The sequence below is a fragment of the Lepisosteus oculatus genome, chromosome 15 (genome assembly GCF_040954835.1).
Source record: "Lepisosteus oculatus isolate fLepOcu1 chromosome 15, fLepOcu1.hap2, whole genome shotgun sequence".
NCBI classification, from domain to species: Eukaryota; Metazoa; Chordata; class Actinopteri; order Semionotiformes; family Lepisosteidae; genus Lepisosteus; species Lepisosteus oculatus.
Window position 1 is genome coordinate 21,901,877 of NC_090710.1, and position 15,446 is coordinate 21,917,322.

Consider the following 15,446-nt stretch of genomic DNA (forward strand, 5'->3'; position numbering starts at 1 on the left):
CTATTTCGGCCATCTTTGTTTTTTCAATGTGGAGCCTGTGACCACTCCAATAATGTCAGTACTCCGGGTTTGTTGCAGCTGCGTGTAAGGAGTAAATCTGGCAGCTCTCATCATTTGATAAAAGCAATCAACTACATATTTATGAAATATCGAATTACATTCCCTTTGTAAATAATATGTCGTGTTGATTGATATACAGTGTTGATTGTCAAGGTTAAGAATGCTTGCCAAAGACATTTTAATCAAGATCTTTTCACAGCAGAAAAAGTTGTGGGAACTTCGCGAGCAGGCGTTATGCAGTTTGAGAAATAGATATTCAACAAGATTTACGTATTGTTCAGATGCAAGCTTCAACAGATCTATGCAAAATGTTTGCAAACGCAAACAAATGTTTAATTACGAAAATACCGACGGCTTGGGACGCCCGGCATGTTTGGAAAATGCATCTCAAATCGCTCTAAGAGGAGCTGTACGTTGGACCCGGACCCTGATAAGTAGCCGCTCCTTTTCGGTGAACACGTGCAGGTCCAAAAACAGTAACAGCGATCTGGGTGGTGAAAGTCAAGATCTTGAAGACGATCTCTTAGAAGACGGCGATATTGATCAACTGATCCAGCAACAAATTACGACAGGTGTCGGCGACCAAGACCACAGGGTGTTCATCGTTCACCCCGAAATCAAATGGGGGCAGAGGAAGCAGCGCCTGACTACAGGTCAGTATTCGCTCCGGGAGACTGCGGAGTGTTTCGGATGTTTAACCCGTCATGTTAAAAAGCAAACGAGTTATGCAGCCAGCATTATTCAACACCAATTAATAAGAATCATTTCGGCGGGGCAGCAGCGTAAGTGCCTGCTCACCTGCTCTCTGGAGATGTCAGCAGCTTGGTCTGACTGGTGTGTAGCTCTTCTCCCTGCTAAAGAAGAGGGAAACAAGCAAGAGAGGGCCAGCTCAGAGCTGAGAAGGGAGAAGTACGAGGAAAACTAACTTAATCCTGTAAGTGGACCAGTAAGTGGCGTTTTTCCAGCGTGGTCCATCATTTCCCAAACCAGTGCCACAGTTTGGTGACAAGAGACCCTGGGGTGGAGGTGCTGTTTCGTCCGATGGGACATGAAACCGAAGACCTGAATATGTGGTGATGAAAGAAATACCTTTCAAAAGAGTAAACTTGTTCACTCTAGTTTTTTGTCTCAATTCTGCTGTGGGACTGAACAAGCTGGCCTTTCATATCATTTTCCGTCAATTCACGTGGTTGAATCCGTTTTCTTACTTCTCTACTTGCTGTGCTGAGTGGGTGGGATGGTGAGACAAAATGGCTGCCAGACATCGCCCAGCTAGGCGCAGTATGTCAGTGGTGAAATAGGTCTGCTTCTGTATATAAAAGAGCTTTAAAATTCTTTAGGGTGAGATAATTCTAAAAAACAATTCTTTACACTCAGGGAATTATTATTTTCTCGATCGTGGCTAGAGGGCAGCACGTTGCCGCAGTGGTTATCATGGTTAGGACCTGGGTTCATCTCCGAACCTGGGGTGCTGTCTGTGTGGAGTTTGTATGTTCTCCCCTTGTTATTATTCCTTACGGATGACACTCCAGTCGGCGCTTTCCAGGTAATGGTAAGGGGGGTTCCCCTCCACCTGGATGATGCGATGGCAGCCATAGGGCTCCAGTACGCTCACCATACACCAGCTGTCAGTGGGGAGGAGAGCAGAGTGATGAAGCCAGTTCACAGATGGGGATTATTAGGAGGCCATGATGGGTATAGGCCTGGGGGAAATTTGGCCAGGACACAAGGGTAACACCCCTACTCTTATTGAGAAAAACGCTGGGATTATTAATGACTACAGAGAGTCAGGACCTCGGTTTTTACGTCTCATCCGAAGGGCTGTTTCCTCCCACAGTCCAAAGATATACTGGTAGGTTAACTGGCGTCTGGGCCTGGTGTGTGAGTCCCATCCTGGATGGATCCAGCCTTGTGCCTGTTGCTTGCCAGGATAGGCTCTGCCCCCCTCCCCGACCCTGAACTGGATAAAGCAGGTTAGAAAGTGGATGGGTGGGTAGATCTTGGCTAGAGACCCTCAACTCTGCTCCAGTTGATCTCAGAAGTTAGGTGTTGCAGGTGATGATGGTACAGTAGATGTCGAAGGACATCCTTTAATGGGATCTTTTCATTTTGTATTGTAATGTTCTGTGGTATAACTGCATTTACAACCAGCATGTGAGAACACAAGATTTTTGCACTGTGGATAATTGAAGATAGAGGATTTTTTCAATAAAACTATTTCTTATGTAAATGGAAGCTGAAGCTTTCATACCCTTCGCAAAAAGAATGAATAGCTTTAAATTATAGCTGTTTTGAAGTATCAATGAAGAGACCACAATCGCATTCCAAATGATGGATCAAAGGGTGGGGTGGGGTCTTATTTTAAAATGAAGGAGTTAGTGTTGCTGCCTTGCAGGGCTGGGGCGCTGGCTTCAGGTCTGGAACAGGGGGGCTCTCTGTGTGGAGTTTGCACGTTTCCCCATGTCCGTGTGGGTTTCCTCGTCCGAGACCGGGCAGCGGACCCATTGATGTGTATGCGGTTCGATTCACAGCGGCTCTTCAGATGGAGGAGGCTGTGGGCCTCGTCTCCACGCTGCAGAACTGGACGGTGGTCGATAAGATCATCGTCTCCACGAAGACGCCTGAAAAGAGGAGGATCTTTGGCAAGGGGAACTTCCAGGCGCTCACAGGTCTCCATGCCCTCCTGTCTCTTCACGGGCTTCATGCTGGGACTGTTTACCTACATGCTGGTGGCCGTGGTTGACCTGGTAAAGACATGGTCAGAGGCTGCATTTTTATCAGTGTAGCTGATTATGGTTAAGTAGATACCGAACCTGCTCCCATGCGTTTGTTTCGTAGGAGGAGTTGGTAAATGCCACATGAAGTAAACACTCTGAGCATGGCTCCATTACATAGTTGATTAAACACATGAAAGTGTAATGTGGACTAGAACTGCAACTTGAATGCAGTGGTTTCCTGGCACATACTGACATGCTAGATTCACTCTATTTCTCATTATTTCTAATGAGCAATATCACAGTAGGAAACATACATAATGCAGTTTTACAGGTACTTAACATCACAGTCGAGCCTACACGGCTTCCTTAGTGCCATACAGTGTAGTTAAAAGAAGATCAGCTGTGGCTCATAAAAAAAAATCTGTCGGCACATTGTGCAGGATTATGTGTGGGTTAGGCAGTCAGCACTGAGTCTTCGAATGCCCTGCCTCGAAAATAGTGTTCAAAGCCAGATCAGAGTTGTCTGTGCGCAAAACCTTTAATGTTCTTAAAGGGGGTAGCAGGCCGTTTTTAAATAAATCACTCGAGGCTCTCGTTTCAGAGAGGATCAGGGGATTACCACAGATCACCGCTGTGTTTGTGAATGTGGAGCGTCTGGCTCCAGTCACTGAGGTGAGTCTAAATCAGAGCTGGTCAGCCTTGGCGCCTGTAGTCTGTGCCGTCGGTAGTGATCGGCTGCACCTCACTGGGGGTTTCTGTAACGGCACGAAATCATGACATCCAGGTGCCAGGCTTGGCACTTTCTGTCCCCCAGGCTGAATTATTACTAAGTCACACCGCCCGCAAAATTCCCCCATCCCTCAATTTACTAAAGTAACTTGTTCCATCCGAAGCTGTTCGTAAGATGAAGATTCATTCAACGAAATTCCCGCTACTTTATGTTAAGGCATCCGATTCGTTCTGGAGGTTTGGAAAATCGCTCGGCATTACTAGAACACTGTTGCTTGTTTGTGATAATGACCCTGTCTGCCCTAGTAAAGTAAGGGAAACGAACAGACAAGATCGAAGGTGTAAAACCTCTAAGAGCGCAGGCGCGCCGCGGACCTGTGTTGTGGAAGGCTACGCTACAAAGGTGGCGTCTGTCGTCCGGCTACGCGGGACACAGCTTCGATGTAACGACAAAGCTCCGTGGCTTTACGAAAAACGGGTGTGAAAACCCGGACGCGCTCTCGGTTACAGCGCGAATGAGTAAACCGGGCACTGGGGATCTGAGGGGTGGGCGTGCGTGGAGTCTGCCGGCGGTTTCAGCGCGGCTTTGTGTTTGGCAGAGGGAGCTGCAGGAGGCCTGGGGATTGAAGGTCTTCGACAGGTACACGGTGGTCCTCCACATCTTCCGCTGCAACGCTCGCACCAAGGAGGCCAAGCTGCAGATCTCTCTGGCCGAGATCCCCCTGCTCAGGTATCGCCGCGCACCGAGCCGCGGTTTCCCGCCCCGCGGCCTGCTTCACAGGGTGCCCTCCGGCCGGGGGGCGAGTTGTCACTGAGCAGCTGCTCCCTCCGAGAGCGGGCCCCAGGCAGGGCTGGGGTGGGCTCCTCACAGCTTCGGAAGCCTGTCCGGGCCAGTGGAGGACCTCACCTCCAGGAGGGCCCGACGCCTGTCCCAGCCTCCTCTTGGGACAGCCCCAGTTCAGTTCGGTTAAAGAGCTCGGAGATGCGGAAGAGCAGTTTTGGAAATGAAAGTTGAATGCACGCGTTGTGGTGTGTAAGCTGACTTTGCAACCTCAAGGAATTTGGGTTTTAGCCAGGGGTGTCCAGTCATGGTCCTGTAGGGCTGCTGTGTCTGCAGGTTTTCTAGGGCTCTTGAATGAAGAGCTGTTGTTCAGCTGGTCCTGTTAAGGTACGTTCCACCCTGTCTAGCTCGTTACAGATATGTTGGAATGAAAGCTACAGACACACCAACCTTCAGGGAGCGAGTCTGGACACCCCTTTAAATGAATGCTTGTTGGGTTGTAAAAGTGGCCTTACACGTCAGCTAGTGTTCAGTTAGCGTGACTGCAGTATTGCACTCAAAGAGGAAGGCTTTTCAATTAAGTCACCTGTTTTATGCGGTAACATGCGTTCCCCGACAGAGAAGTGATGTGCCCTATTTCTGTACTGACAGGTCACAGCTGAAGAATGATCTGGCAAACTTAGATCAGCAAGGTGGAGGTTCCAGGTATATTATGGGCTCAGGTAAGAAACTGTAGAAATGGACAAACTTCACATCTTCATGTGTCTCCAGACACAACTGCAGAGTCTTTTAAAGCTTTAATGGATTTATGACAAAGTATTTTGTGGATTGCAAAAGGGAAAACCCTGTTGCCACGTTTAGGCCTGCAGGGATTTCTCAGAGCTCCTTGACTTGAGTTTATCCACGCAGGTGAGACGTTCATGGAGGTGCAGCAGCGGCTGTTGAAGGAGAGAGAACTGAAGCTCCGGGCGGCCTTGGAGAAGCTGAAGAGGAAGCGTTGCCTGCTTCGCTCCCAGCGCCAAGACAGGGACTTCCCCATCATCTCTGTTGTGGGATATACCAACTGCGGTGAGCAGGGGGGTGACTGTCACTGCCGTCATGGGGTATACCAACTGCGGTGAGCAGGGGGGTGACTGTCACTGCCGTCATGGGGTATACCAACTGCAGTGAGCAGGGGGGTGACTGTAACTGCCGTCATGGGGTATACCAACTGCGGTGAGCTGGGTGATGACTGTCACTGCCTTCATGGGGTATACCAACTGCGGTGATCCGGGGGGTGACTGTCACTGCCGTCATGGGATATACCAACTGCAGTGAGCCGGGGGGTGACTGTCACTGCCATGATGGAATATACCTACTGCATTAAGCAGAGGGGTGACTAACTTCAAATTTGGGCTATGTAGGCAGTCACGTGGCCTGTTCCAGAATTTTTCCAAGCTTTTTTTCAGCCTACACATCTCAAAGACAGTACTTTTCACCGTTCTTAGCATTACTAGCAGTACTCTATGTGTCGCCTGCAGGCAAGACGACCCTGATTAAAGCCCTGACTGGCGATGCAGGGCTCCAGCCCCGAGATCAGCTCTTCGCTACGCTTGACGTCACCGTTCACGCTGGCCAGCTGCCCAGTCACATGACTGTCCTCTTTGTCGACACCATCGGCTTCCTCTCCCAGCTGCCTCACCAGCTTATTGACTCGTTCTCTGCCACCCTGCAGGACGTGGTGCATTCTGTACGTGGCTGACTGCTAGGAGAAATTAGCAGTGCCCTTAACTTCACACGGGCACTGTGCTGTCTTTTCACATTCCTCACCTCAGGAAATCATTACAGATAATTTCCTGAGTTTCCTGGTGCTTCAATTTAATATTTGCGGTTGGTCCTGTTTTAGATCCAAAAACTAAAATTCCTGTTTAAATGGGTGGAGAGCATAAGCTGTCTTTGGTCTTTGGCATAATCTTTTGTCTTTGGTGACAGTAGCTGATTAAGACTACTATTCTGTAGATTTCTGTATTTTTTTAAATTAACCATTACTGTTAACAGCAGCATCATTATCTGCATGTTGTGCACTGTAATTCTGATTTGACCTGAACTGTGTTTTTTTTCCATCGGTTGATTCCCAGCATTACTGCATAAATAACCTGGGTGAAGCTGTAAGAAACTGCAGTTCGATCCCTTGCTAATATCTGCAGGGCCCCACTCAGTTAAGGCTTCTGCTAGACCTTGCTTTTTTTCCTGTTTTAGCACAGTGAAACAGAAAGCCTACGTCAGTATCAAATACTGCAAACACTGCAAAGAATTGTGTCTTCCTGCAGGGCAGCCAGAAGAACAGCAGTATCCTCCAATTCTATGGTTCCTAATAGGATCCTGTTTCACAGTGTCATCAGACTCTTGTGAGAACAGGAAGCTACAGTACATTAGCCGGTCTTGCTAGGTGACTTTGCCTTTTCTGAATCCTTTTAACCCCGAACAGGACCTGATCATTCACGTGAGGGACATCAGCCACCCGGAGAGCCTGAACCAGAAGGTCAACGTGTTGAACGTGCTGAAGAACCTGCAGGTCCCCAGCTGTCTGATGGACAACATCATTGAAGTCCACAACAAGATCGATCTCGTTGAGGGGTAAAGGACAGACCACATGAATGCCGCTGTGAAATTCTGGTACTGGATACCCCTGCAGATATCGTTCCCTTTGGTTAAAATGATGGATTACGATCAGGCGTACTGATTTTCATGTGAGAAGTAAACCACAATGTTAATGTTTGCCCAGTCGATACATACGTACAGCAGATGAATGCTTTCTTTTTGCTTCAAGATGAAAAACAAATGCCTGATCAGGACCTGAACGAAGACCATGTTGCATAAATTACTCTTTAAAATAGCTGTGTGCACTGACCTGAAATACACTGCAGACAAATAAAACATGGAAAGTGTTTTTTTATTCTCAATACTGGAAAAATATACATTTTCTGTAACAATGCAAATTGTATGCTTCTCCTCAGAAATAAAGGATCAGGAGGTTTAGCATTATCACCAAGGATAAACTGTACTTTTGGCACATATAGCACAAGTTAGTGTTTCTTAGCAAGGACAAGACCCATGAACCACATCAGTCCTAGCAGCAATGAAATCTGCTTATGCCCAGCACTACATTGTGTACCCTTATAACACTGGATTCTGTATTGTCTTCAGTTACCAGCCTACCGAACCAAACATCCAGCCCATATCAGCTTTGAAAGGACAAGGTTTAGAGGTCCTGAAAAAAAGAGTAGAGGATGTCGTTCTGAAAACAACTGGGAAGCACATTCTGACCATCAAAGTGGATCTCAGTAGTTCTCAGTTAAGGTAAGGGATATCCACACAACACTACACTAAGTTTCCAGGGTAACCTAAGGTAAGATTTCTTTAAATTGATTTGACTGCAAGGTTTTTGACTCCCAAGAGTTTCTTTTTTTTTGCAATGCAGTGACTAGACCTAAACAATGTAGTCTACAGTAGATATAGCTGTTTTAAATGTAATAGCACCTCCCATAGTTTCATTATAGTACATCTTTACCCTTTGCCCAAATGAATTCACCCCTTTCCCCTCTCTTGATTTGTTTTATTTTCTTTTAAGATCCATCCCCTGCTTTACTGTGATCCTCCAGTCTATAATCTGCATCACCATGGAGAAACTCTCGTGATTTATTGCATGGGGAGCTGAATACGTGCGCCTTTCCTTTAGCATGTTTTTTTTCTCTCCACACTTACAGCACAGGTGGTGCTGAACAAGGAATATATTCCTGAGAAAGATGTGAGAGGCAGAGCTGCATTGTTAGCAAACTGCCCCGCAGACTGTGCAATAGAAAGTGGAACACAGGATCAGATTAAAACACCATTTAGAGTGCTGATCAGTCTGTTCTTGTCTGTGAACAGTGATTCACTGTTATAAAGGAAATAAATTACAAGGCAGGTTCCCTTCACCTGAAGTACTTGGATTTGGCTGTCTTGGAAAGTGCCGTGTTCGGTAAACATCACTGGGTTAGCAGATGAAACTGTAGCAGGGTCCTCGTTTGTCTCTGGACCCTGAAGCGCTGTTTCTCTCTTCACAGCTGGCTTTACAGGGAAGCCACAGTGCAGGAGGTTGGTGTTGTGCCAGAAGAAGGGACAGCCAATGTCAAGGTCATTATCAGCAGTGCTGCATATGGGCGTTACAGGAAGCTGTTCCAGGCTAGTTAGCCCTTCAGGTGAAAGCTCTGTGTGCTTGGCTCGTGACCTGTGAAGATGATTTGTCTGCACTCTGCTCAGTATGTGTTCTGCTGTGAAAGCCTGAGGCTCCACAGTGTGTGTGTTGACACTTATGACATGTACTGTATGGCTCCCTAAATGCAGGGACATGTCTAACGTTAAAAGTGGCTCTTACCAGAACTATCGCACAACTGAATGCATGTACAAATTAGGAGCTATACAGTGTAATGTATAGATTCTAATGCATTTTCTGTAAATAAAATGTGGATATTTAACGTGGTATTCCTGCATAGCATTTCTGCTTTCCAACATGTATGAAATAGTCTTTCTGTGGCTGAATCATGTAGTATAGAAGGTAAATCCTGACTGTCATTTTCCAAATAGACTTTACATATCTATTTCTACATACCCTTTACACATATTATGTAGATAACATAAAATAAGCATTTTTAATATTGCTTATTTTCATATTTCTTTTTTTTAAGTTTACTTTCTGGTTTAAAACAATGTCCCTGAAATCTAATCCCAAAACAAATTCTCCTTTGTTACTCATCAACAATGACAGACCGGCCTAGGAAATTAGGACCGTATACACTTATTTTTACCTTTCTTTTACTGAACAAAATAATCGTAACATTACTACAAACTGTAGTATGTAATGAAGCTGCTTACCTTTTGGTGTGATGGGAAAAACTCATCATAAAAGGTATTATGAAAAAGTCAACGTGAAGTTTCAGAGTCACAGCATGTGATCAAGTGAGCTGTACAAGCTTCATGTTCAGGGAGATGACGATCGAGCAGAACTGACACGGCCCGATGAAATCGCCCGCAATGATGTTCAGGCTGCCTGTGTCTCCGCCAGGGGTCTGCTCCTGGAGCCAGGCTGCCAGACAGCCATAGTTCTGCAACGTCAGAGTCTGTATGGACTGCCTGGGGTGAAGCACGATGAACTGCGTGCTTGCTGTCAGGTTCAGCCCAGCCACAGAAAACCTCCCTGAAATCAAACAAAGAGATGCTGAAAGAAAAAGGCCTCTTTCAGAAGAACAGAAGAAAGAAGAAATCTAGCCTGTTTCGTAGTTAGTAGTTAATTGATAGAAGGGTCTCTGCCAGCTGTTTCTTAAAAGAAGCCAGGGTAAGCTTCAACAGCTTTTAAGCGCTTTAAAACAATAGTGCTTTAAAGTGCACCTGTTATTGCACTCTTCAAGTTTTTCTCCTAGTTAAAATAATGTTGGAAATTTTGAAAAGTCAGCTAGCATACTAATAGGAAATCCAGATTGAGATAACCAAGACTTTCATTCTGGTAAATTCCTCCACTGACACACCTTTCGTGTCTTGTGTGATGCCTAATAGATGCAAAACACAAAGTGTCTGTGATTGCCTTGCAAAGATGAAGACTGCTGTAGCTGGAATCACTCTGCAGCACCGTGTGCAGAGACTCCTACCTGGGCTTCCTGTGTGTTTCCGTTTGTCCAGGTACTCAACCACACCCTCTGCGCTGGCTTGGTTGGCCCACCAGTAGGGGATTGCAGGCCACAGATCGTGATGCTTCTCAGCTGTTTGGTCTTCATATGAAACAATCACCTGGTAGCCCGACTCCCACAACCTCCTCAGTGTTGGCGTTTCCTGAGGGCAAGCAAGCTTAGCTGTGAAATTACCTCTATACAAGGGGTGACTCGCTCTTTGGATGCATTTGTGTTTGTTGCAGCATTCGACTGAAGTTAGAGGACACTGCCTTGTTTGGGATATTAGTGCGTTTCACAGCAACCCAGGAGTCAGTCGTTAGTGAGGTGTCCTGTATAGGTCAACACCAACAGTCCCTTGAACTTGTGAGGTTCTGATTATGCACCTGCTTCTCCCAGACTGCACTGATGACTCTTTGTGAAACTCCAAATCCCTAGCCTTCAAGATTCCAGGTGATCCGGTTAATCAGGTCAAGTCAGGATAGAATACGAAGAGGTTAGGAGGTGGTTTTGCAGGCTGCTAAGATTTTTTCTGAGTGACTAAATTACCCAAGAACAAACATGTGACCAACAAGGGGCACTTGTCCCAAACCTTTTGCTCCTTGATAATGGTTCAACACTATCAATTTGTTTAATTGACTGAAGTGGGAATGCTACACCTTGTGTTCTCATATGGCTCATTTTGTAACAGGATTTGTTTTAAATTATTTTAGAAAGTGCCTTCTTTCTCCTTCTATTTTTCTTGATTCATTGAACCATCTGAACTACTGCTTTCTAGCATTTAATTAACTTGCTCTTGGAAAACATTTGTTCTACACTCCAAGCAGAATATTAATGGTTCCCTTACATTCTCTAATGTAAAGATCATTTAATGCTTTCTTCCACCTTGTAGAATTATACTTTGAACTTACGTCAGAGACCAAAATGAAATAGAACTGCCTCATTTAACTAAAGGTTATGCTTGCTATTGAATGACTTACCATGAATGGACATAATTTGGAGCCAAAAATATGCTTCAAAGAAAGAACAAGTCTCTCATGACAGTCTTCATTCAGCCCTTCAAAATGGCTACATGCCAAAAAGACAATTTCCTTGGGATGAAATTTGAGCCACTGAGCAATGTCCTGTAAAGTCTCCTGCAATGGAACAGTATTTTTAAAATGGTATAAAATTTTGCCAAGAAAATTTACCAAGAAAAAAACAAGTAGCTGCAAAGTTAGGATAAGGAGTTACATTTTATGTATTCCATTTGCTAATTAAAATGTAGCAAGTACCCAGATTTCTTTTAAACTCTATAAACATATATTTGCTGTCTTGATTGTCAGTACCCTAAAAATATACCTGGCTGCTTAGAAGTGCTAAATTAAGAAAAACAGGTTTATGAAAAATGTCTGAAACTGACCAAAAAAGATATTTCCAGTACTTCAGATGCTAGAAGACACAGTACAGAATTCTGGATTTCAGCTTGTGAAATTCCATGTAAAAATGATATGTGATTGTTAGAGGGCAGTAGGTTCAAACATGATGGATGTCCTTGTCTGAACCACATTCCCCAGAATGCTGTGGGGAATCACCTGCTGCTATTAGTCACCTGACCAGTCCTGAGAAGATTATTGGTCAGGTGCTAGTTGATAAATCATGAAGCAAGGGCTTACAGTGTCAGTATTTTACCTGCTGTTTAGAGACCAGAGGGCAGATCCTCTGTCATGCAAATGGTACCAGAGGTAAGGAGTTAAAGTTAAACTGCAATGCTATTTTTACATTTTGGGGTAATGTTGATTTGGAAATGATGAATGCATTTCAAACCACAATGAAACTACAAAGTACATGGTAATGTGTACGACCTCAAATTTACATCGCAAAAGAGACAAAGTTTCAATTTACGCATAGTGCCATATTGCCGTTATTGTCTGCGATTCAGATCTACGCAACAAAACTTATCATGACATGAAAGCGGCCCTATTACATGGTAAACATGCTTTAGATCAAGCCAATGTTGCTACTATATGAATAGTAAATATTTTCATGAAACCGACAAAGCGGTATGATTTTTAGATACTTTTATCTAAAAATAAAAAATTGCAAAAAAAAGAGTAACCCGCCAGCCAACTAAAATACACTCATAATAATTAATATTGTAAAGACAGCCTGTGCTGACAGTGACTAGTGAACAATTCACACTCTCTTCCGTGGCGAGCCCAGCAGTTTCTTGTCTGCCTGCGACAACAAGGCAACCATATGCTACTTTAAAAAAACTCACGATTTTACACTAAATTCAGATATTTGTAAAATTTTGCAATACCATCAATTAAGTTTGTGACTGAGATTTAGTAACCGGTCCGAGAAATTTGGACTGCAGCTCCTCTTTAATTGACTGACCAGCATCTTACCCCGATGCTCCTATTTACAACATTCCAGCCCAGGAGGTGTGAGTGTCACAGTGATCTACTCCAGGCACAGGCATTGTTCATGCTCCTACTTCTAGTCAAGCTACAGTTATTTTCTGCAACACATCCCTGTTTAAAAACTGCATGAGGTTTAGATGGCACATGCCTGCCTGTTACTCACCCGCACTGTCATAGTGGTGTAAATCACGTGTGTGTAATAAAGATCATCTGAAGGATCTTGAGGTTTGTGAGCAATTCTAAGATCGAAATATCGAATCCCAGCATTCAGCTGTTCCAGAATGTTTTCCTCCTAGGGAAGCACAGAGGAGCAATTGAATACACTGATTTTACATGGAGTCATTTTCACTTTAATAAAGTGGTGATGAAATTATTCGTGTTCTCTTCTGGAAACAAATGTTTCCTTGAATTTCTTGTTTCACAGTGAAGCTACATGTTACAAAACTTTCTAAAAGTAACTCTATGTGTAGCACTTACAGTTTTGAAACTAGCATTGGAGACATTGCCATCTGAAAGATGTACTGTAGCAGTCATATCCTTTCTATGAAGGGAGCCCACCCATGTTAGTGATGTTTAAACAACACAAACCTGTGTTTTTGCCCATTTATAAATAACTGGCCGTGTGACACAGGGCAAGACACGGTCCACAATCCTCAATGCATTCGACTCAGATGAGACTAAAGGTGAGTTTATGTCCAAACAGTAACTCATAGAGTCATGACTTCCTGAAACACAAAACTTTTATCATGCATTTTGCTAACATTGATAACAATGTTCTTCTGTTTACTGGTATATTCTTCAGGTTCATCCAAAATTTTTTTTTTACCTTATGTACAATTTATACTGAAGACAGCAACTTTTCCTTAAACAGTATTCATCGTTAAAGCATTCGTTTAAATATCTTCTTCTTTTATATGTGAATTGATAAAGGTTATTTAGAAGCATAACGTCTTTAATTACAGTATAAATAAAAAATGCTAAAAACCAATGGCGCTAATTTGAATCAGTACCTCGTCTTGTTAAACGTCTGCCAATTATTATATTTTAAACACAAAATGTAAAAGAGGTTGAATGAACCGGGCGAGTATTTACCTGGGATTGCGAGGCACCACAAAGGTCTGTCCCAAAGAATCTCAGGGAGCTGAGACATCCAGTCCTGGTAATCATGTTCCTTTGAGAGACGAGCCATTCTTCGGTGGCTGTAAGATTGAGTTCACGGACAGTTTCGATACATAAAGCTATATCGTATAAGATCTACGATATAGCAACATTATGGATCGTTAACAAATTTGAAAACGTACTAGGAGCAGGTATACATACTACACATACAAAACTGTGGTTTCTGACACGTAACTTGACATGTAAACTTCTCTTTTCTATTGTATTGTCAAGCGCTTTGGGGTGAAAGGACTATACACATACAATTAGTTATTCATTAAAATTACGCTGAAGTCTTTAAACAGATAAGAAATCGGAAGGGGTGGCTGTAGTTTAACACTAAGAAAGACGCTTCGAAATACTGACAAAATCTGAAAACTGTTCAGAGAGTGGTGTATGTTGAAGAGGTCAGTAACAACCGATGAAGACTGACACTGTTTCTTACCGGACACTCTACTGAAATTTCGTGCACACTGAATGCTCGATGAATCATAAGATGGTGTAGATAACCTCACATAATGAGAAATGTTCTGTTTCAGCTACAGTATTGTTATAGTTACAAAACGCGCAGCCTTCTGCTCTATTTCCTGCTGTGATGTTTTTTCATGACGACAACTGTAAAACCAGTGTCAGAGACCGTGTACAAAGTGCACCAAAATAGCGCCACGTCAAAGTCTGTTCTCCAGCTTTTTCCCTGGTCTGAAACTACACATGGTAATACTAGTACTGATGATTATGATGAAAAACAGATCTTCTGACATTCTAAGATGCTGTTTACCGAAACGCGTCGCAGCTGTTGCTGTTACAGGTTTGGCTCTGTATACCTAAAGTGTTTTTACAGCACATGTCGAGCTGTAAAACCAAGCAGTCTAAAAACGTAGAGGCCATGAAGCCAGACCAGCTGTGACAGACCGGTAATGCACCGTCCCACCGCTAGGTGGCACGAAATGTCCACACGTGTTTGGGAGGGTACAAACCAAATTCGTCAAGAAGCATTTGTGATGTTGTCCTCCCTGTTTCAGTAGCCGCAGGTATTTCTGTATGTTTCAGTGACACGTAAGAAATGTAGACACTCCTACCCTTTTAATGCCTGAACCATCTCGTATAGATCACAAACCAAGAGTGTTAAGAATGATTGAGAACGTTTTGGCTGTTCATATCGTCAGCCAATTTATCCAAAGGCCCGGAGGCCTGTGCTTTCTTTTCTCAGCAAGGTCTAAACAATCTCTTGAACTTCTTATTACTACCCATAAACAACAGCAAAAAAAAAACTCCTTACGATTTCTTTGTGTAGCGTCACGGGAGGCGGGCTGAAAACAGCGCCTGGGGGCGGGACTATGGGACTGTATATAGTAGGGCGGAGGGTGGTAGACAGTCTCTTCCCTTCGTGTGTGTGCGTTAGTATAGGTCCATCGCTGTAGCCCCTTTCCCTGGTTCTAGTTAATACATGTGTTGTTCAACCCCATTCCCTGAGTCTTATGCCCGCGGTCGTTACATTTTTTTCCTGGCTCCGTACATGTAGGTTTTACTTTAGCAGATTGCTGGGATTCAGTTTTTCTGAAAGCATATGCAAGTGTTATTACTGTGTCGGACGGTTTGGGGTAAAACATATCCACGGTGTCACAGCGAAAAGTCTGTACAGTCAGTTTCCACACACGGTTCACCTCAAATACCTGCCACCCCGATCCTTCATGCGATTTTCTCTATTCCTCAGCCCACCACTGTGGACCGTCTTGCTTAAACTCCCCTTGGACACTGAAAGTTCTCATTTCAAGTTCAAAAATTAATTTATACCGGATGTATCCGTTTGTAAAGGGGCTAGCGGGGTTCAGTGTCTTTTGTATGTTCTGCCGTGTGTTTTGGGCTCAGCTCTTCAGAAAATATCGACCATAACTTTCTTGTCTATAGCTCGTAT

At 44.0% G+C, this 15,446-nt stretch overlaps 2 protein-coding genes across 5 annotated transcripts; one reads left to right on the forward strand and one right to left on the reverse strand.

Moving 5' to 3' along the window:
• On the forward strand, positions 1-8,783 carry gtpbp6 (GTP binding protein 6 (putative)). 2 transcript variants are annotated; one of them, XM_006639224.3, is made up of 10 exons: positions 2-713; positions 2,592-2,729; positions 3,379-3,449; positions 4,106-4,236; positions 4,939-5,009; positions 5,197-5,355; positions 5,808-6,016; positions 6,755-6,903; positions 7,474-7,626; positions 8,373-8,783. In XM_006639224.3, the coding sequence occupies exons 1-10, from the start codon at positions 221-223 to the stop codon at positions 8,497-8,499; spliced, it is 1,701 nt and encodes a 566-aa protein (XP_006639287.3). In that variant the 5' UTR covers positions 2-220; the 3' UTR covers positions 8,500-8,783. The 2 variants fall into 2 exon arrangements, with proteins under 2 accessions (XP_069034831.1, XP_006639287.3); XM_069178730.1 differs by lacking the exon at positions 8,373-8,783 and having other exon boundaries at positions 1-713; positions 6,755-6,942; positions 7,474-7,558.
• Positions 7,203-14,135, reverse strand: LOC102693379 (PI-PLC X domain-containing protein 1). 3 transcript variants are annotated; one of them, XM_006639225.3, is made up of 7 exons: positions 13,977-14,135; positions 13,466-13,572; positions 12,962-13,098; positions 12,537-12,665; positions 10,949-11,104; positions 9,951-10,131; positions 7,203-9,502 (listed from the first exon to the last, which is right to left on the reverse strand). In XM_006639225.3, the coding sequence occupies exons 2-7, from the start codon at positions 13,560-13,562 to the stop codon at positions 9,261-9,263; spliced, it is 942 nt and encodes a 313-aa protein (XP_006639288.2). In that variant the 5' UTR covers positions 13,563-13,572; positions 13,977-14,135; the 3' UTR covers positions 7,203-9,260. The 3 variants fall into 3 exon arrangements, with proteins under 3 accessions (XP_006639288.2, XP_069034833.1, XP_069034832.1); XM_069178732.1 differs by lacking the exon at positions 12,962-13,098; XM_069178731.1 differs by lacking the exon at positions 13,977-14,135 and having other exon boundaries at positions 12,962-13,094; positions 13,466-13,540.
• Positions 14,136-15,446: the final 1,311 nt, after the last annotated feature.